Source organism: Cinclus cinclus, chromosome 24 (assembly GCF_963662255.1).
Source record: "Cinclus cinclus chromosome 24, bCinCin1.1, whole genome shotgun sequence".
NCBI classification, from domain to species: Eukaryota; Metazoa; Chordata; class Aves; order Passeriformes; family Cinclidae; genus Cinclus; species Cinclus cinclus.
In genome coordinates this window covers 4464127-4483500 of record NC_085069.1, presented here as the reverse complement: position 1 = coordinate 4483500, position 19374 = coordinate 4464127, and the positions used below count along the sequence as shown (strand labels likewise).

At 57.9% G+C, this 19374-nt stretch overlaps 1 protein-coding gene across 13 annotated transcripts; it reads right to left on the bottom strand.

The window, feature by feature from the left end:
- Positions 1 to 4709: 4709 nt before the first annotated feature.
- On the bottom strand, positions 4710 to 17795 carry STAT3 (signal transducer and activator of transcription 3). 13 transcript variants are annotated; one of them, XM_062508225.1, is made up of 24 exons: positions 17690 to 17795; positions 13797 to 13943; positions 13101 to 13245; positions 12846 to 12944; positions 12512 to 12607; positions 12347 to 12428; positions 11868 to 11962; positions 11508 to 11659; positions 10920 to 11078; positions 10728 to 10820; positions 10013 to 10072; positions 9692 to 9721; positions 9479 to 9572; positions 9349 to 9396; positions 9050 to 9133; positions 8861 to 8959; positions 8574 to 8709; positions 8294 to 8346; positions 8112 to 8206; positions 7699 to 7838; positions 7132 to 7347; positions 6863 to 6905; positions 6413 to 6525; positions 4710 to 6334 (listed from the first exon to the last, which is right to left on the bottom strand). In XM_062508225.1, the coding sequence occupies exons 2-24, from the start codon at positions 13922 to 13924 to the stop codon at positions 6279 to 6281; spliced, it is 2316 nt and encodes a 771-aa protein (XP_062364209.1). In that variant the 5' UTR covers positions 13925 to 13943; positions 17690 to 17795; the 3' UTR covers positions 4710 to 6278. The 13 variants fall into 13 exon arrangements, with proteins under 13 accessions (XP_062364209.1, XP_062364211.1, XP_062364210.1 ...); XM_062508227.1 differs by lacking the exon at positions 17690 to 17795 and having other exon boundaries at positions 6413 to 6513; positions 13797 to 16464; XM_062508226.1 differs by lacking the exon at positions 17690 to 17795 and having other exon boundaries at positions 7135 to 7347; positions 13797 to 16464.
- Between the last annotated feature and the right edge of the window lie 1579 nt (positions 17796 to 19374).

Genomic DNA, 19374 nt, shown 5'->3' with positions numbered 1-19374 from the left:
AGCAGCCCTGGTGAATGACTGAATGAGCGACTCCAGCCCGAACAGCCTCCAGCTCCCACCAAATGTTCTTCTGCCTGCACTCACCCGTTCGGGAGAAACTCACGCATAGAGGCTGACACATCGCTGCTGAGCCACTGCCAGCAGAGCCCTAGCTGCAGTTCCCACTGCTCCTGGGGCACTCCAGACCTCACAGAGAGGTGAGCTGGGACCCTAGCAAGCAGGGACAGGCATTCAACGTGAAGTCAACAGCTCCCACACTGTCTGTATTGAATGAGACAAAAGAAAAGGAACAGAGAATGCAGCACAGGGCCCTGGTGCCTGCCCACCCTGCTTGGCTGGGACGCTCTTGCTCTGCTGAGTTGCATCATGCGGACACGCGGCTTTCACAATCCCTGGCCCACATAACCCATTGGCACAGTCAGTCAGGCAGGCACTGGCTGCTCAGGCCAGAGAATCAAGGTCACACACAATGTCTGTGGCTGCTGGGGCTCTGTCTGGGCACCACAGATCCAGGGGTATCTGGAGGATCCTGGGGGCACAGGGTTCCCTGTGCCAGAGACCTGCACAGCCACACATGTGCTTGGGAGGGCTGGAAGATGTATACAAAACACCCTACATTCCCTCTCACTTCCCTCCTTTCTCCCTTCCCTTTCTGGTACGAAAGGGGAAAAAGGAAAAATAAATTAGTGATAGGAGAGAAAAGTGGAGAGTGCTGCATGCTGAGAGGGCAAATGGAATCCAATAAAATCCAGTCCAATCACAATTGGTTTTCATCAGGTCCCAAAGAAAACTCCAAGCTGGCTGGTGAGGGTGTTACCCGGAGAAATTCTTCCTTTTCAGAGGAAAAGAGAAGAGGAAGAGTGACTGCAGCATGGAGAGGCTGCCCCTGGATCTGCCCCAGCTCTACCCCAGCGATGCCCCGAATCAGCTCTAGCTCTGTCCTGGCTCTCTTTGGTCCTCAGAAAGTCTCGGGAAGCCTCTGGGAAGCTGAGCGTTATCCGGGCTGAGCCGCAGCCGGACGCATGGTCACCTCGCATGAGCTCAGCAGGATGCCGAATGACGCCGTGCATTCCGGGGACAGAGGGAGCCTGGAGCTTCGTAATGGATTTCCGAGAAAATTGCCTCTGTGTTTGGAGCAGGAGAGCAAAGAGTGCAGGCGGAATTGCCTTCCTCTCTAAGTGGCATCTCAAGGGTCTTAATTATTTCTCAGGAGTGGAAACATTTATTTAGGCGGCTCTGGAGAGGTCCTGACGCTTTTGGCTACTGCCCTCCGGGCACATCCTGTATGCGAGGCTCCTCTGCAATCCTCCCTGCTGCTCCCGGGATGTGCAGAGTGCTGGGGTTGGGCAAAGCACAAATACCCAACCACGTCACCTGCGGGCAGGACACAGCCTCGGCTCCATCCCCTCCTGCTTACTGGGAAGCAGGGTGTCTCATGGGGGATCCCAGCCCCATCCCATCCCTGCTTTGCATCCCTCACACTCCCAGGTCTATGCTGAGGCCACAAAACCCTGTTGTGATAATCCAGCCCAGCTAATGTGAAACAGATGAATCCCCACATTAGTCACAGATCCACGTTTTCCCACAAAGGTCCCACTGGAGAACCAGTCTGGATGGGCCCTGTGCAAAGGGCCTTGGTGCAAAAGGCAGCCTGTGAAGAGTGAAGCCAGCAGCCGAGGGCACAGGGCAGCAGCACAGACCCTGCCAGAACCTGACCAGCCCATGGGCAGCACACAACTTAGAGCCATGGGCAGGGGGAAGTGGGAGTACCAGAGAAGCTTGTCACTGGCACAGGCTCAGCCTGCTGGTGCCTAGTGCCAGTAGGAGGGGATGATCTACTCCAGCAAAAAATGGAAATGACATTTTGTCCAAGGGGGAATTTCCACAGGAAATCTCTGCTTCCAGCCACTCGGATATGGCTGGGAACAACCCAGCAAACACTTGGCCTCAGCAGCCAAGCAGTGCCATTGCTTGGGCGAAGACTGTTTCCTCCATAGTTTCTCCAGCTAAGAAAGAACATTCAGTTTCTGCTACTGAAACAGCCAGGACAGGCAAAAGCCCTGTTGGGTCTGCAGAGGGCACCAGAACTTCCCACCAGCTCAGTGAGTATCTCTGCACCTCAGGGGGCAGGGGAGGGCCCTGCAGCACCAGCCCAGCTGGGACCAAGGACACAATCATCTCATGCCCACCCTAGTTCCGAGGCTGGCTGGGGGCATCAGGAGCACATGCACCGCGGCTGCGCTTGGCCCCCACCCCACGCTGGTGCATCCCGACATCCCTGCACATCCCCATGCATCCCTGCTCTTTCCCTGCATCCCTGTCCTCTCCCTGCATCCCCGCTCTCCCTTGCAGAGCTCAGGTTGCCACAGTAACCGCTCAGTCCCAGCTGCTCCTGCCACAAACTGTGCTGCCACAGGTCAGCCCAGTCCAGCGGCTGCACAAGGGCCAGGGCCCTTCACCCCCTGTTAGGGTGAGCAGAGCCCGTAGTGCTGGTGCCACCACAGCCAAACACTGCATTCTGAGCCAGGATGGGACAGCTGTAGGGAAGCAGGGAGGTTGTAGCCTCCTGGAATGGCTGGGAGATGGTGTTTTTGGAGATCACAGTGTGCTGGAGCTCTGGGTCTGACCTCTGCCACATGTGGCAGTGGAAGCCACCACTGCTTGGCACTGCTGTGTATTAATCTGAGCGTGATGCAATATTTGACTGTTGTGTTCCGAGCACTGGAAGCAGGGATTGGGATGGCTCTTGGCTTGGGCAGCAGTGGCATGTGCTCTGCAGCTCAGCATGTGTTGCTGTGGGAAGATCCTACCCAGCACCGGGGAGGGCAGAAGGAGACCCTCAGGCCAGTCCCTGGGCAGGTCGCAGCAGTGTCCTGGGGTTCTCTGCCTCCCACCCCTCACTGCAGCCCTGCTCATTCAGTTGCTTGGCCCTGGGGATGGGGCTGGAGCCACAGATAAGATGTGGCCACTCTAATCCCTGTCTGCTGCTTTATATCCCAAGGAACTGCTAATATTGCACAGCTGAGGCAGCCCAGGTACCAGTGGGACCCTACACAAGTGCCTGCTCTGGACTGCCCCTGGTCCAGGGCTGCCCTGGCAGGTGGCTGCCCATCCCCACGGGGCTGCCCTGTGCCCGTCACGCAAGTGTCCACATCCCAAGCGGATTATCTGCATTTGGAAACCCCTAATCCGTTTGCACGCTTGGCTCAGACACCGTCCCCACTCCTCCCCACTGTGCTGGCGCCCTGAGCAAGGAGCAAAGCCACCCCGTGACCTCCTTTTGGAGCCACAAACAACCTTATGCCCCAGCAAGGGCCACAGGCTCGTGGGGCTGACTGGGAAAGAAGGAGGGTGACAGGATGTTGGCAAGTGTCCCTTGCCCCAGTTACTGCTGGTGCTGCAGGGGTTGCACCAGCCCAGCCCAGGGACATTCCCTGGGCACTTTCTCCTGATACACATCAGGCTCCAGGAATTCCCAGAGCATTGACAGCAGGAACCTCGAGCTGGGACCAGTGGCCCCTTGACCCCATTACTCAGGGCTGACCCCTGGCTGAGCAGGGCAGATGCCAACCGTGATGCACTAGGCCCAGGGAGATAAGGAACCCCTGATCTGCAGGAATAGGGAATAAGACACCATGTTCCTGACACCACATGGTTATGGCAATCCCAGGAGTTGTAGATGGGTAAGAAAATTCCTCAGTCCTGGGTTCTCAGGTCCATCCTGCAGCTGCCAAAGGGGAGCTGGTACCTGCCAGGGCAGGAGAAGGGGATCCCTGCCAATGAGCTGGGCATCATGCCTTTGGGAGCTGCCCTCCACTCACAGCATCCTAGGCTGCACCACTGAGACAGGCACAGATCCAACACAGCTGCCTTGGGAGCAAGGAGGAGTTTGTGGAGTCTGGGCTGAGCCCTGGTTTGGTTTGACAGTGAAATGGCCGAGTTCTAGAGTGCAACTGGTTCCCAAAGCAAGGACATGGTCAGCTCGGACCTGAGCAGGATGCTTCAGGGCACACTGAGGGCAGAGAAGGCTCCAGGGCACCTCCAGCACCTCAAACCCTCCAGCACAGCCAATTCCACATGACCTGAATGAACAATCCCCCTAATCCTGCTCTGACAGAGGAATAATCTCTCCCTCTCAGCCTCACCAGAGCACAAACCGTGGAATGATCCTGTTCTCCATGGTATTGCAGAGGGCTAGGGGGTGCAAGTGCTGGGGTGGGATCCACCAGGACCCAGTGGGCAATGCGTATCATTGTCACCAGCCAGGGCTCCCAGCCCCGTCACCTCTACCCAGAGCCCAACGACCCCCAGGGCAGAAGCACTCACAAGGGCCCCACTGCAGCCCCAGATACCCTGGGCTGAGAGCAGCCAGAGCAGGGCCCCAGCGCAGACGTGTCCTCCCACGCTGGCACCAGCATTTCCTCTACACAAGTGGAGGAGACCCAGGCACGTCTCTGGGGCAGAGAAAGCAACCACGGGCTGAGGCATGGCAACTGCCCCCCACACGGCCCGGGAAGGGCCCTGCAGGTCCTGATAAGGGGGCAGCTGCCCACGCGTGCCAGGCAGGTGTTGGCAGTGCTGGAGCTGCTTCGCACTGCGCAAACCGCAGCCGCGGCACCGGGGCCGTGTTTCGCTGACGGAGGCCCCAGTTCCCAGAGCAGGGTCAGGCGGGGGCCGCAGGCAGAACCAAGCTCACACCCCAGAGCACATCGCTTCAGGGCCTTTATTTTGGAGAAAGTTAAAGCCTGTAGATACAGCAATAAAATATACAAAAAAATAAAATTTTTTACAGTATTGAATGCTGCCCTGGGCTCCAGGGACTGTGGCTGGAGGCAGCTATGGTGAACGAGCAGAGGGGCAAAAGGCCCTCATCGCCCCTGAGCATCCTCAGGTCCAGCCACAGTCCCCCCATCCTGCTCCCACACAGCCTGGAGGGGCTTTGCCCAGACCCCACAGCCATGGGGATCCTCCCCCCTGCCTTCTGGTTCCCTGCCCACCAGCTGTGATGCAACTTGGAGGCAGCAGCTGCCTCCCCCACCCCTCCACTGCTCATCTGTGTCTGTTTGCCCACTGCATAGGCAGGAGGGCTCCCCCAGTTTTGGTAAATGCAGGACCATAACCACCACCACCCCAAAATTCAGGATATCTGCTCTCCACAACACCCATGTAACTGTCCTGCACTGCCCCACAGCAGGCTCCTCTCCCTACAGCCACCTGCTCCCTTCAAATCCTGCCCCTTCCCACCTTAACTGTGGGGGCCAACCTCCAAAAGAAATGCCACATGAAGCCCCCGAGACGCTACAAACCCCACGCCTGCCCCTTCACAACACAAAGGAAAAGGGACAGGCCAGGTGCCCCACTGTCAGCCATGCTGGTTCCCCCAGTTCCCCAGGGTCCAACTGATCTAACTCAGCACAGTGCTGGAATCAAGACCGTGCTCCCTGCACCAGCCTGGCCACAGGGAAGCCAGGGGAGCCCCTGTGGCTTCACCCAGTTCCCAAAATGGGCCACAGCTGCAAGTGCTGTCTACACACAGGTGCCATTACTGGGTAGCAGCTCTGCCCTACCTCAGGGACACCAGCCATCCCAAAAGGAGCCTGGGCTGCTGGCATTGGTCAGATCGTTGTGCCTGAAGCAGGAAGCTGGGGACAAGGACAAGCAACTCCCAAACCTCTGGGCTCCCAGCAAACCCAGGCTGAGTCCAGCAGGGGCAGTGCCTGCTAAGTCCAAGGCAGGAGCACCTGGATACATCCACCTGCAGCTTTGAGTCCTGTACTAGTCATCCTGGCCAAAACCAGGGCCAGACAGGTGCAGAGAGGGGATTCACCCCAGCACCCTCCAAGCTCTAGGAGGTGCTGGGAACAGCAGGGCAGACCCTGCCCTATGGCAAATCCCCTCTGCAATTCCAGACTTGTAGGGTCTTGTGGGTATGGGTGTGGGCAGTCAGGACAGCAGCTTCCAGCAGCGGGACCAAGGCTGTGGAAGTATTTGTAGGAACTGTGGCTGCAATTGGAGGCAAATAGGCACTTGAATGAGCAAAAATAATAGAAAACTGTTATGGAAGGAAATAGAAAAAGGTTCATCCCCCTCCCCCAGAGATGAGTGGCACCACCCCAGAGGTCCTCAGGTGAGGACCTGACCCATTTAGGGGCCCTGGCCCCTAGCTGTTCCCGAGGGCAGGCCCGGAGCAGCTGCAGCTGAGTGGGACAAATCCGGGGCAGTGCTCTGGAGGTGGGAAGACTGAGCCCAGGGAGGGCCCCGTGCGCCGGCGCAGCCCCTCACATGGGTGAGGACGCACACTCTGGGGTCAGCTCCATGTCGAAGGTCAGCGACTCTGCGGGCAGACACAGCCAGGGTTACGGGGCCCGCGCGTGGTCGCAGCCAGGGCCCCCTGGAGCCCCCCCCGACTCACCGAACTGCCCGCCCGCGTTGCTCTCTGCGCCCTCGCTGCTGTTGCCGAACTGCATGAGCGAGTCCAGGGTGCGCGGGGACATGGGCAGGTCGATGGTGTTGCTGAAGGAGGTGCTGTCCAAGGCAGAAGAAGCACAGAAACCTCCGGAGTCAGGGCCTGGCCAGAGCTCTCTAGCATCCCCTCTACCCGCTGAGGGGCCCCTGGGCATGGCCCAGCGGCCCCCAGAGCTCTCCAGAGGAAAGGGGCCCCACAGGGGAAGAACAGGGCTGTGGTTTGGGCAGCAGCCCGAGCCTGGCTCAGCCCCCACCGTCACCCCAGGCTGAGAACCCCACAGCAACCAAGCAAAGCTCAGACAGAGGTGGAAAGAAAGGAAGGAAACCTTTCCCTCAAGCAAGGCAGAGCACACAAATACCCCCCAAGCACTGATAGACAACCCCCAGGAACACTCACGGGGTGACACAGATGAACTTGGTCTTCAGGTACGGAGCAGCACCTGAAAAGAGAGAGAAGTTTTGTCATCAGCCACCCAAGGATGAATCCTCCTCTCCATCCCCCAGAACACAGGCAGTGCCCACTCTCTGCCCATACCCGATGGGACCCCATAGCTGGTCCCACACAGTGGCTGTGTCCTCCAGGGACAGCACAGGGTCCTGGCTGGTGACAGCCAGTGCTATCCCCAGAGTCCCCCTGTGACAAAGGAGCCACAGAAAGTCAACGACTACCTGAGTCCGTTGCTTCCGAGTGCTCCTGGCTCTCAGAGCGGCAGTACTTTCCAAAAGCCTCCTCCTTGGGGATGTCTGGGTATAGGTACACCAGTGGGGACACCAGGATGTTGGTGGCATCCATGATTTTGTAGCCCATGATGATCTCCGCAAACGACATGTTGTTCAGCTGCTGCTTGGTGTAAGGCTCCACCGACTGGATCTGTGTCTTCCCTGTGCAAGGAAGGAGAATTTTGGCACAGAACAAAGCCAGGGCTGCCTTCAGACACCCCCAGAGCAGCAGGGACAAGAAGGGCCTGGACCTGTGTTTAGCCCTACCAGGCACACAGCAGACCACAGGGCAGGACTGGGACTGACTGTGCGTAGTGCTATAGAAAACCCATGCCATGGGCAGCACATCCAGAAGGCTAAGCCCAGCAAAGGGTGGCTAGGCTCAGAAGTTAACCCATGCAGACAGCTTGTTGGGACAAGGACAAAGGACAAGTGCTTATCAGGGCATCCAAGCCCCCTCTGGAACATGGAATGCCAAGCCAGGCACCAGGGTAGTGACGGTAGAGCTCATACCACTGATGTCCTTCTCCACCCACGTGAAGGTGATGCCACCTTCCTTGCTGCTCTCACTGAAGCGCAGCAGAAAGGTCCCTGGGGGCTTGGTGCTCAGGATAGCTCGCTCCCGCTCCTTGCTGATGAACCCCATGATGTACCTGAGCAGGAGGAAGCAAGAACAACAAATGTGGGTCAGGGCACAGGAGCAGCTCCTCCAGGATGTATGCCCTACCAGCTCTGCTCAACAGCAGAACTTGGCCTGGCCACTGATATTTTATGGATTCCCAAGATAGTTTTCACCCTGAACCAGCAAGAAGTATCCCAGGACAGCACACCTGCACATGGACATAGCACCCCACGCTATCAGGATGGAACCTGTGGGAGCCCTTTCCAAGGTCCAGCCTAACCACTGGCTCTGGGCTGGCACTCACCCTTCGTTCCACAGTGCCAGGATGTACTTCTTCACCAAGTCAATGATGTTGTCCAGCCAGACCCAGAAAGAGAAGCCTTTGCCAGCCATGTTCTCCTGAGGAAAAGGCAGAGAGGCTGCTAGCACAGCTTGGAGAAAGGGAACAGCCAAGGGAAGGTGCTAAGGGATGAGAGGAAATTCTACCTTGCAGAACTTGGCCCAGGTTATCTGACAGCCAGAGTAATTCACACCTGGTCCTGGCAGAGAAAAAAGAACACAACCATTTAAACAGAGTTGTTCTTCCAAAGGCACCATTTCCAGGGTTTTTGTCATCTGGGAGAAACCCAAGCAACTGAAAATTACCTACGCCAAAAGCTCTTAGGCCAAACACAGGACCTCACTCTTGGATGACATGTACAGGTGGGGAATCACCCCAAGGGACAACAGGGATGGGCAGGATGCCATGCAGTCACCCTGCACTTACCCAGCAGTTTTTCTGCCAGCGTGGTCAGCTGCTCGATGCTGAGACCACGTTTGGTGGTAGAGGAGAACTGCCAGCTCAGCACCTCTGCCACCTGGTCCCAGGTCCCAATGGGTGGCTTCGTGAAGAAGTTCACGTTCTGCACAAGAGAACACTCAGCCCTGAGTGGGACATGGGACAGGAGCAGGGACAGGTTCTGCCTCAGCCTTGCTCCCTGGCCTCAGTTCCCTCTCACACAGTGACATCCCCATCCTCACACCTGCCCTGTTGCCTTCCCACACCTGCCCTACCTTAGGGTTGTTGGTCAGCATGTTGTACCACAGGATAGATGCCCAGGCATTGGGCATCTGGCAGATGTTGGAGATGACCACCACAGGCAGTGAGTGGGTCTGCAAAGAGAGGGTGTGACCATGAGTTGGGACAACATCCAGGGCTCCACCCAGGTGCATGGTGGTGGAAGGCAGTGACCCATGCCTCACCTCCAGGTCGATCTTCAGCCCCTGGTGATACACCTCTGTCTCAAAAGTGATGAGATGCAGCTCCTCAGTGACTATTAGTGAGGCCTGGGACAGAAGGGGACACCATGAGTGCCAGAAGACACCCACCCATCAGCCCAACACATGACCACCAGACCCACCATGGCTGCTCAGGACTGGCCTGGCAAGCTGCCAATCAGTGCTGGTGGACCCCCTGCATCAGGGCAGGGCTCCTGCATCCCCTCCCAGCTCAGCTGCCCCTGTCCATTACCAGTCCCCCTTCCAGGGCCCCCAACACTCACATCACAGTTAGCTCGGCCTCCATTTCCACACCGCTGTTCCCGCAGGGTCTGCAGAGAGAGGGACAGGCTGCAGCAGCACCACAAGGACATGTGGCCATACAGGAGCAGCCTAGGAGCTCATGGTACCCACCAGGTGTTTGAATTCTGCTGAGAGGCTGCCATTGTTCGACTCCTCCATGTTCATGACCTTGGTGTTGGTCCCCAGGATGTTAAACTTCCGGGACCTGGAAGGAGGAAAGAGCGTGGCTGACAGAGCTGTCTTGGAGTGAATATGCGGTAGAATGTTTGCCAGGAATAAAAGCAGAAACAAGAAAGAAAGGACCAAAGTAAACGGTGCACTTACCCCCGAAGTGCTGCAACATCCCCAGAGTCCCTATAAAAGGGGAAAGAGACACCAGGTCATGGCAGTGGCCTTTCTACCCTGATGCAGACAAGCTGGTGTGTGGTGCTAGCTGCAACCCAACACAAGTCCTGTGAGCCCCACAGGCCTTCCCTCCACGTGGGGGTGAATCCTTAGGACTCAGTGCCACCCTGCACCATCTCCTTCAACTGGGGGCCACACTAGCCCTCGTTGCAGAGATTGAGCCCAATCCATGGGCAGCAGGAATCAGTCCCATCCCAGTAAGCCCACCCAGTGCCACTGGAAGGGAAGCACAGGACTCACTTGTCAATGCAGACTTTGATTTTCAGTTGATAGTTCAGCTCTGGAAACTTGACCAACAACCTGTAAGAGCCAGCAGACACAGAGCATGAACATCCTGTGCACAGAGACTGTTCCTGTTCCACAGGGCACCCGGCACAGCCAGCAGTATGGACCAGCTCCTCCAGTGGCCCTGGGCACACCTTCACACAGGCCTGGGACATGTTAGCCCTGGCATCTGTTCCCAGAACCAGGGAGGTGCTGATGCTCCTGATGCTCATTTGGGCTGCTGACTGCCCATACCAGGCTCTGAACAAACACCCTCCACACTACTCCAGGGCAGAGGCTGCCATGGAGGCACAGCTGGGAAAGGGTGAGGAAGCTGCAGGCAGAGCCTGGTGTCAGAGCAGCCTCCCTTCATGGGAGGCTGGCAGGGAACATGGCCCAGATGAGCAGCAGCTGGCCAGGGATGTGCTGATGTTTCCCATCCCCACAATGGGATTTACCAGAACCCGGCTGCCTCCAGGAACACGGCAGATCCCCAGCCAGCCCTGCACTGAGTCATGTGGGCGGCACTCCAGCCCACTGGGATCATCCCTCTGGGATCTATCCTGCTTCCCAGCACCAGTGCTCCCCATGTAAGCTGGGGGCTGCATCTGCAGCAGCATCTTCAGAGAGTGATCCCAGGCTGCTATCCCTGCTCAGCTCCCCTCCCTCACCTGCAGGGGAGGTGACTCACCTGACTTTGGTGGTGAACTGCACACCTGTCTTGATGACAAGGGGCCGGTCAGGGTGCATGGGCATGCAGGGCTGCCTCTCCACGACAAAAGCACTGCAGGAACAGCACAGAGACCACAGTCAGACCTTACTGCCCACCCTCCACCCATGGCCATAACTGGGACTACCTGTGGCTCCTGCCTGCCTTCAGCACCTTTTCATCAGGTTCCTGAACAGCTCCACAATCCGCTCCTCCAGCATGGGCCGGTGCTGGACGATTGGGTCACCTTTATAGGATACTTTTTGCTGCAGTTCTTCCAACTTCTTGATCTGCTGTCGGGTCTGTAGCTGTGATTCGGCAAGAGAAGTTATCCTAGGGGAGCAGAGAGAACCACCATTAGCTCTGGCTGCCAAGCCTGCACCATCCAACCTTCAGAGCCCTCCTCTTCCCATTCAAGAACGCACTCTCCATGCCAAACCAGTCAAGAACTGAGTGCGTCTGTGACTCCAAGCTCAGAGCATTTTTCTAGGCCATGCATTATAAACAAAACCTGCATGTGCCCAGGTGACTCTAGGGCCAGAAACTTTTCAGCAGCCTCAGAATCCCCTAGGCATGGAGCTGGGGACACCTTTCCAGCACCGTGCTGACCATCATGGCTCAGTCAAAGCTGCAGGCCACATTCACACATGCAAGCATCGGAAACCATTTTGCAAGGACATTTCCAGACAAAGAGCTCATTTCCACAGCAGGTGTAGGAGTGCCACTGCTCTGGGGACTGACACAGTTCCAGCCAGCTCTTACCAGTTCTCAAGCCGGTCCAGGCAGATATTGGGTGGGCCACCGATGCAGGCAATCTGCTGCCGTCTCTTCCAGTCTGCCAGTTCCTCATCTGCCAGCATCTTCTGCACATATTCCATGGCTGACAGCAGCCCAGCCAGCTCGCTCACTATGCCCTGCCAAGAGAGAAAGCAGAACCTTCAGCATCCTGTGACTTCCCCCACAGACCCACAAGTTTCACATTCGCAGGCAATGAAGAAGTCACTCAGGGCTGTGCTTGCTGCACTGCTCCTGGTTCTGGCCATGCAGGAACTACCAAACTCTGACCCCAAAGAAGGGGGATCTGCACCCAGGGCAATCTGAAGGACCAATTGCCCCACCTACCCTGCGCATCTGGTCCAGTGCTGTCAGCATTTGCTCCAGCTGCTGCATCTTCTGCCGGGTCACTGACTGGCTGTTCCCATTCAGGTCCTGCATGTCTGTGCAGAGGTGAGAAGCTTCAGCCACACACATGGATTCTTCCCACCTTCTCAAGTGCCACAACACAACACATCCACAGCAAAGTGCAGGCACCCTATAGGCAAGCAGGAATCTGACACAGCCTCCAAGCACCTCCGTGGCTCACCCGAACTCAGAGAGGCCAATCCCGCCTCATCCCACTGCTGTGCTTACAGCAAAGCTCAGTTCAGCTCCCTCAAGGGCAGCATCAGTGGCAGAAACAGAAGACCAGGTTTCTCCAATTGCCAGGCAAATGCCCTGAGCCTGAGGACATTGCCGCTGGGAATGGAGCTTGGAATACCTCTCCAACAAGTTTCCTTGCAGGAATACACTGTGGTTTACAGATGCTAATGAGCTGTCATTACCTCCTTGGCTTTTCAAAGTCTTGTAGTTAAAATCAAAGTCATCCTGGAGATTCTCCACCACTTTCATCTTCTGCTCCAGATCCTGCAGGGCAAGAGATGTGATTTCATTCAAAGCACTCAAGAACCATGGTGGGGAGAGCAGAAGGTACCCAGGCAGACACATACCTGCACCCTCTTCCTGACATCCTGCAGATGCTGCTCCAGCATCTGCTGCTTCTCTGTCACCACAGCTGCTGTTGGATGTGTTGCCTGTCCTCCTTGCTGCAGAAGGGACAAGAAGGGCATAAGGACAGCACTGTAACCTGGCAATGCTCCCTCCCAGCCTGAGGAGGTTCTGCAGGGTCTTCAGCCCATCCCTGACATACACTGGCAGCTGGCTGTTCACTTTAGCATCAGCTCCAGGGTGGGAGAGGGAGAGGGAGGCACCCAGCTCACCACACCCAGCCAGAACACCCAGGCTGTGTCCTGGCTGTCAGGAATCAGGATGGAGGCCACTGACCTGGGCTGCAGTGGCAGCTGTCTGGAGGAGCCGGGACTCTTCCCAGAGGCAGCGAGCCACGATACGGGCTATTTCCATTGGTTTCTCTAGGTATCTGCTCTGTAAAGTGTCAAACACCTCATGGTCAGCAGGCACAAGGCAACCCCTAGGATCCCCACATCCTTAAGGGCTGTGAGCTGTGCCAAGGAATCACTGGGACTCTCACCAGTTCCTCTACCATGCCTATCACTGCCAAGCTGGCACTTCCCACCTCACCTGCAGGAACTGTTTGATGCGGCGCAGGTTGTGCTGGTACAGGACATTGGACTCCTGCAGAAAGCGGCTGTACTGCTGGTCAATCTCCCCCAGCAGGTTGTGGAACACCAGCGTGGCATGCGACTCCTTGCTGGCAGCGTATGCCCTGTACAAGTAAGGGAGAGCCCTGAGTGCCTGGCACAGGGCAAAGGGCAAAACAGGGGATCATGCAGGGGGGGCTCTGCTCACACCCACCTGTGCAACTCACAGAATCATTTAGGTAGGAAAAGACCTCTAAGATCAAGTCCAACTTGTGACTAATCACCATCTGGTCAAGTAGACCAGAGTATCAGGCAGACAGTGCACACCAGCACCTGATGTCTGTGAGCATATCCCACATGCTCATGGACAGGATACAGGGATCAGTGCTCTGTGTCAGCCCTCTTTACAACAGAGGTCAGTGTTAGCCAGCCCTGGATGGGGACATCCCCCTGCTTCAGAGCTACCTCTTCTCCTGGTCCAGAGTCTAAGACAGCGCACGAAGTCCCACTCCATGCACAGTCCTGCTTCCCTCGATGCCACGAGCCCCAGGGTCAGAAGCCAGTCCCACCACACCAGGGGCCCAGGGAAAGTGACAGAGCTCCTCCAGCCCACTTGAGCCCCTGTGGGTGGGTGCTACAAGCAAAGTCCCCTCACTGACATTTCAAAAGGCCTTACCAGTCCTGGCTTTCAATCCACGGGGCCAGGAACTGCCGGAGCTCCATGGGGAAGCTGTCACTGTAGAGCTGGTGGAGTTGCTCCAGGTACCGCGTGTCGAGCTGCTGTAGCTGGTTCCACTGCGCCATCCTGGCCAGCTCCGGAGACCTGAGGGATGGGCACAAGGGTGGCTCGGAGGTGGCTCCCAGTGGGTTCCCGGCACCTGCCTGCCAGGACCCAGTTGTGACTACTGCAATGCCCTGAAAAGGGTTCAGGGTTCTCTCTGGCCAGAACCAAAGACAGCCAGGGCACAAGCCCAGGGCACAGAGCTCCAAGACAGCTGGCACAGGCAGGCTGGTCACTGACAACAGGTAGGAATGAGGCTTTAATTTGGTCTCGAAGGCACCCCTGGTGAGCCCAGCCAGGAGGCAGGGAAGTGGCTGTGGAGCTTACAGTAAGTCTGGAAGGCGGAGACTGCCAGGAAACTACAGAAACAAGGAAGGAGTAATTTTCAAGTTCATGACTTGCATCAATGGAAATCAAACTGACACTAAGGAGGGAACTCCAGCTGTGCTGGCAAATGAAGGCAGAGCTCCGCATGACACCAGCAGTCACTTTCCTGCAGAAAGTGGTTTGCTTTTCCCAAACGTTCCTGTGCTGAGTGATGCAGCATCACTGCATGGCCTGCTCTCCTGAGGGACTCTTTTCCCATTTGTCTGGGTGTGAAGAAAGTGAAAACATCCTCTGTGGGCTGAGGCACCAGGAGGGGACAGACATTGGCACTGACACAGGAGTTAGAGAGGTTTTCAGCACTTCACAGCACTGAACAGGCCCAAAGGCAGGAGCAGCAACATTAACCTTGAACTACAACCCTCTGGTGCAATCCTCTGAGAAGTCCACATGATCCAAACCTGCTTTCAATGGAGCAACAAGTGAACACAAAAGAAGAGAACCAGTATCCATGCAAGGTCCTGCAGACAGGTCCTCCTATAGCCCTGGTTGATGTGACAGAGCCTCTGTGATGCTGCAGACCAAGGGCTGGGCTATGAGCTGCGGGCCAGGGCTGCGTATAGGGCAGCACAGCAAAGCCTCCATTCCACAGGGGGTTCAGCCCTTTGCGGTCAGTTCTCAGCTGCAGCAGCTGCTCTCTCTGCTCCACCAACTGCAGGGCTCCAGCTCTTCCACTCAGTCCTGGAGGCCACTCCTACAGCATGAGCGGTGAAGGCTGGAGGGAAAACCCAACAAATGCACAGGCCAGGCAAGAGTGAAAGCCCACCAGCCCCGAAGAGACTGCCCCGCCTGGATGGTGAGCTCAGCCTCCTCGCTTCCTATTGCATCATGACCGCGGGCGGGGGGGGGCTGCACCAGCCCCTCCGGAAACAGCAGCAGCTGCTGCCCCAGCCCAGCTCCTGCCAGAGCCGTGTTTCCAGCTCTGAGGACAGGGCTGTGGTAGCATGGCACAGGAAGCAGTTACCTGGGCAGCCCCTGCAGCACCCGGTGCCAAGCGGCTCAGAGGCAGACCTCCTGATCAGGCTGCAGAAACAGAACCATATGCCACATCCGGACCCATGATCCAAGCAGCTGTTCCATCTGAAAGCCACAATCTTGGGATTTCAGAGCAGTGCTGGAACCCCACACTGAGAGAACCAAAGGGCAAAGCTCCCGGGCTGCCACGCGGCAGCAGCACTTGATCAGGACTCAGCCACTTCCCACTGCCACAAACAGCTGCAGGACAAGCCAGCTTGCAGCACTAAACTTCAGTTCCTCCTGTCATCCACACAAGGCATTCTGACACTCCTGGATGAAAAAGGTCCCTAAGACACTCCTTATGACAGCAGCCACCACTGTCAGGGAAGTTCCTACCCCATCAGCCCTGGAACTCCACACAGGAGGCTCTGCCTGGCCAGCCCCAGGGTTTAACCCCTTGCCTGGGTTAAAGATCTGAGGGTTGAACCTTTCTGATTCCACCCGGCTTGCTCATCTCTGCGGTTTGCCTCTTCTCCGTCTCTGGAATAGAGCCAGAGAGCAGCCAACATGACCAGGACCAACACAGCATGATGCAAGCTCAGGGGTAAACATGCTGTCCAGAGCTCAGAGAAGAGCTGCTAAAAGTAGCTCAAGAGCTAAAGTTCATCTTTCTTTATCTCCCTGCAGGGGCAGGGCACAAGAGAGGCCCAGCTTCACACTGTTACCACAGGCTCTGGGACAGCTCTGTACACTGCAACCACCCCATTCAAAACAGGGCTGCCCTGGAAGCAACCCTGCAACTGCTTTCTGTCTGCCTTCTCATCTCTGGGACACACCTGGTAACACCCTGCACATGTGCCCCCACAACAAGCAATGAGCCCTAGGGTAACATGTATGGGGGAGTCACTGCAAAGGGCCTTAGAAGCATCCAGGACTCCATGTCCCCTGCAGTCACATGAGTAGGATGAAGCTCAGTCATTGACAGTGTTGCATAGGCCACATCATCACAGTGCCATCACAGGGTCATGACAGATGCCATCAAAAACATTTCACAGAGTCCCTGCACCAGGCACCCTGCACCAGCCACCTCGCTGCCCCCTCTTCCACACAACCATCAGCAGCCTGACGGAAGGAAAACTGTTCGACATAGCAGCCAGTCGCTCTGGCAGCCCAAGAGCCAGTTTGGAAAGGCTGCTAGAAGAATTTGGCTCTGCTCCTTTGGAGCGATTTCAAAGCCAGCCTTGGAGGTGGAAAACAGTGATGCAGAGATTTGCAACAGGAGGAGGGAGATGGCTCTGGGCAACCTCACAGCCACAGCACGAGTTCTGATCACCCCACAAGCCACGGCCTGCTGTTCCTCATCACAGTTCTCCAAGGTCCATCCCAGCAGAACTCCCACTGCAGCAGCTGTGAGTGACACTGTCACTATCCACCCCAGGGCATGGGACACCCAGCCCACATCCCTCCTGTCAAATCCCTCCACCACCCGTGCTCCAGCAGCTCCAACAGATGCACAGGAAACAGAAGGCTGTGAGAGTGACAGTGACAGCGATCACGGTCAGGGTGGAAGCTGGGTCCACTCCCCAGTGGGCACATCAGGCAGGCCAGACCCCGCAGGTGCAAAGGGGGCGGGCCCAGCACAGCCCACCCTCCCAGTTCCTCCCACAGTGCCAGTCCCGGGCTGAGTCCCTCTCACAGGAACGCGGGGGTGTCCCATGGCCGGGGGGACAGGAGCCACCCACACAGGTGCAGCGCAGTGCCAGGAGCCGGGCTGGGGCAGGAGCGGTGGGCAGCACTGTCAGCCCCCGCAGAACTCTCGGGCGGCTCCTTCTCCCGAGCTACAGAATCCTACTACTCTGTTCGTCACACCCAGAACCGCCGGGACAGAAACCGAAGCAAGGCCCGGTGCAGGCAGGAGGCCCCGAGCGGCTGCTGCAGTCCAAGAGGCCTGTGGCAGCACTGAGCTCGCAGCTCCACAGATCCCAGCCGGGTCTGTCAGCTCCGGTGTGCCCACACCTTCCGGCTCTGAGTATTGGCTCTGAGTCCTGCCCTCAACATAACGCTACCAGCGCTAGGACAAGCCGCAGCAGCCCGTGCCTCGCTCCGCACGGGAATCCCGGGGCCGTGTCAGCCTCGGCCGAGCCCCAGCCGGACCCGGGCGGGCCGCACCTCCTCTGGCCCTGCCCGTCCCTACGCTTTTCGCTCTCCGAGAAGCCGGTTCGGGCTCTGCTCCTGTGCGGTGCCAGCCCGGAAGATCGACCAGAGCCGCACAGACCGACCCCGCTCCGCACCGGGGCGCGGTCCTCCAGTGACGAGGGAGCCGGGACAGGACCCCCCCCCCCCCCGTTATCCCGCTATGCCGGCCCAGCTCCCGCCCCGGCCCCAAACCGGCCCGGGGGACATCGGCTCGCGGCGACGAGCAGCACCCGTGCGCCTCCCGAGCTCACCGGCGGTCCCGGCGGGCGGGGCGACGGCTCCCGGTGACGGCGGCGATCGCGTCCGGCTGCGCCGAGGGACCGGACCTCCTGAGGCCCGACCCCACCTCGCCGTGACGTCACCATCCTACTGCCAATAACGACTCGGTGCTCCCGCGACCCCGCCCCGGCCGGCCACCGACAGCCAATAAGCGCGGCCATATAGTGGTGCGTCACGGCGCGCGGCGAGGGGGCTGCCCCCCTCGGCTATTCCCGCATGGCACCGCCTCCCGCCGCGGGCTTCGCTAGGCAGAGGCGGTGCAGGGGGCCGGGGGAGAGGCGACTGCCGGGAACAGCCGTGCGGGAAACCCAGCTGAGTTCCGGGCAGCGCCGTGACGTCACGCAGTTGCCGCCGCCACCGCCACTGCCTCTTAAAGAGGCCGCACTGTCCCGGGCGCCGTGCTGGGATCAGCGCCCCCGCGTGGGGAAAGGGGGATGTATTTCTGTGGGGCTGTGGGGATCGGTCCCTGTGGGGCCGTGGAGATGGATCCCTGTGGGGATCAGCCCTGTGGGGATCAGTCTTGTAGGACTGTGGGGATCAATCTTCTTGAAGCTCTGGAGATGGATCCTTGTGGGGCTCCAAGTGTCAGTCCCACGTACAGCTGTGGGATTCAGTCCCTGTGTGGCAGCCCCTCCCCAGCGCCCTGTGCCATGGATGGGCTGCACACTGGTGGTTTACAAAAGAGACTTTATTGCTGCGCTGCTGCCTGGGCACAGCCAGGGACAGGTGAGGATCACCCAGGCTTCTGCTGCCCTGGCTCTGCTGTCCTGGCCCTGCTGCTCAGAGAAAACCTGCGTGAAAACTACCTGTGGGCCAGCAAGAGACTCCGTGAGGGCAGGTGACCTGTGGACCCACACTGGGCCGGGAACCACCAGCAGCCAAGAGCTGGTGCTCAGTACTTCCTCACACTGGGAGCCTCAGGGCCACTGGTGTCTCAGGGCTGCCTGCAGCCGGCACACGGAACTGACCGGTCACACCTTCTGTGGGGAGGGAAGCTGTGGCAGGACCCCGAGCTCGGTACAGGACTGGACAATTTGAAGGAGAATAATTCTTAAAGGAAAAGCAAGTTTATATACTGGGTTATGTGAACAGCAGCATCCTCGTGCTGGGGGAAGCAGGATGAGGAATGCAGGGCTGGAGCTTGCAGCGAGGGCTGAGTGAGTAAGAGCCAAGCAGGGCCAAGCCAGGCAGAGCCACCAAGCCACCCTGTTCTGCCTTCATGCTGCCTTACTCATGGCATGGAGTGAAGCTGCAGAAAGCAGGACACAGGGAGGAAAGCACAGGACATGCACATGGGCATGAGCCTGAAGTGTGCCAGGACCCCTGCAGAAAGCAGATGCTCAGAAATGCTCAAGGTCCAGTGCTGGACAGGTGTCAAGGCCTCCTTCAGATGGTCTAGAGCCTCACGTGGTAGCATATGCTACCATATGCCTCTGGAAACAAGTGCCTCCCATATGCCTCTGGAAACAAGTCCCTAGCTGTGGGGGCTGCTCTGGCATTGCTGCCTGGGTGTCCCTCTCCCCCAGGGCAGCAAGTGTGGACCTCACTGCCTGCTGCCACCACCTCTGTGGGTGCAGAGGGAGCAGATCCAGCACCCCACCTCTATGCTGCTCCCTGCCCCTGGGACTCTCAATGGACCCTGGATCTCAGGCAGCCA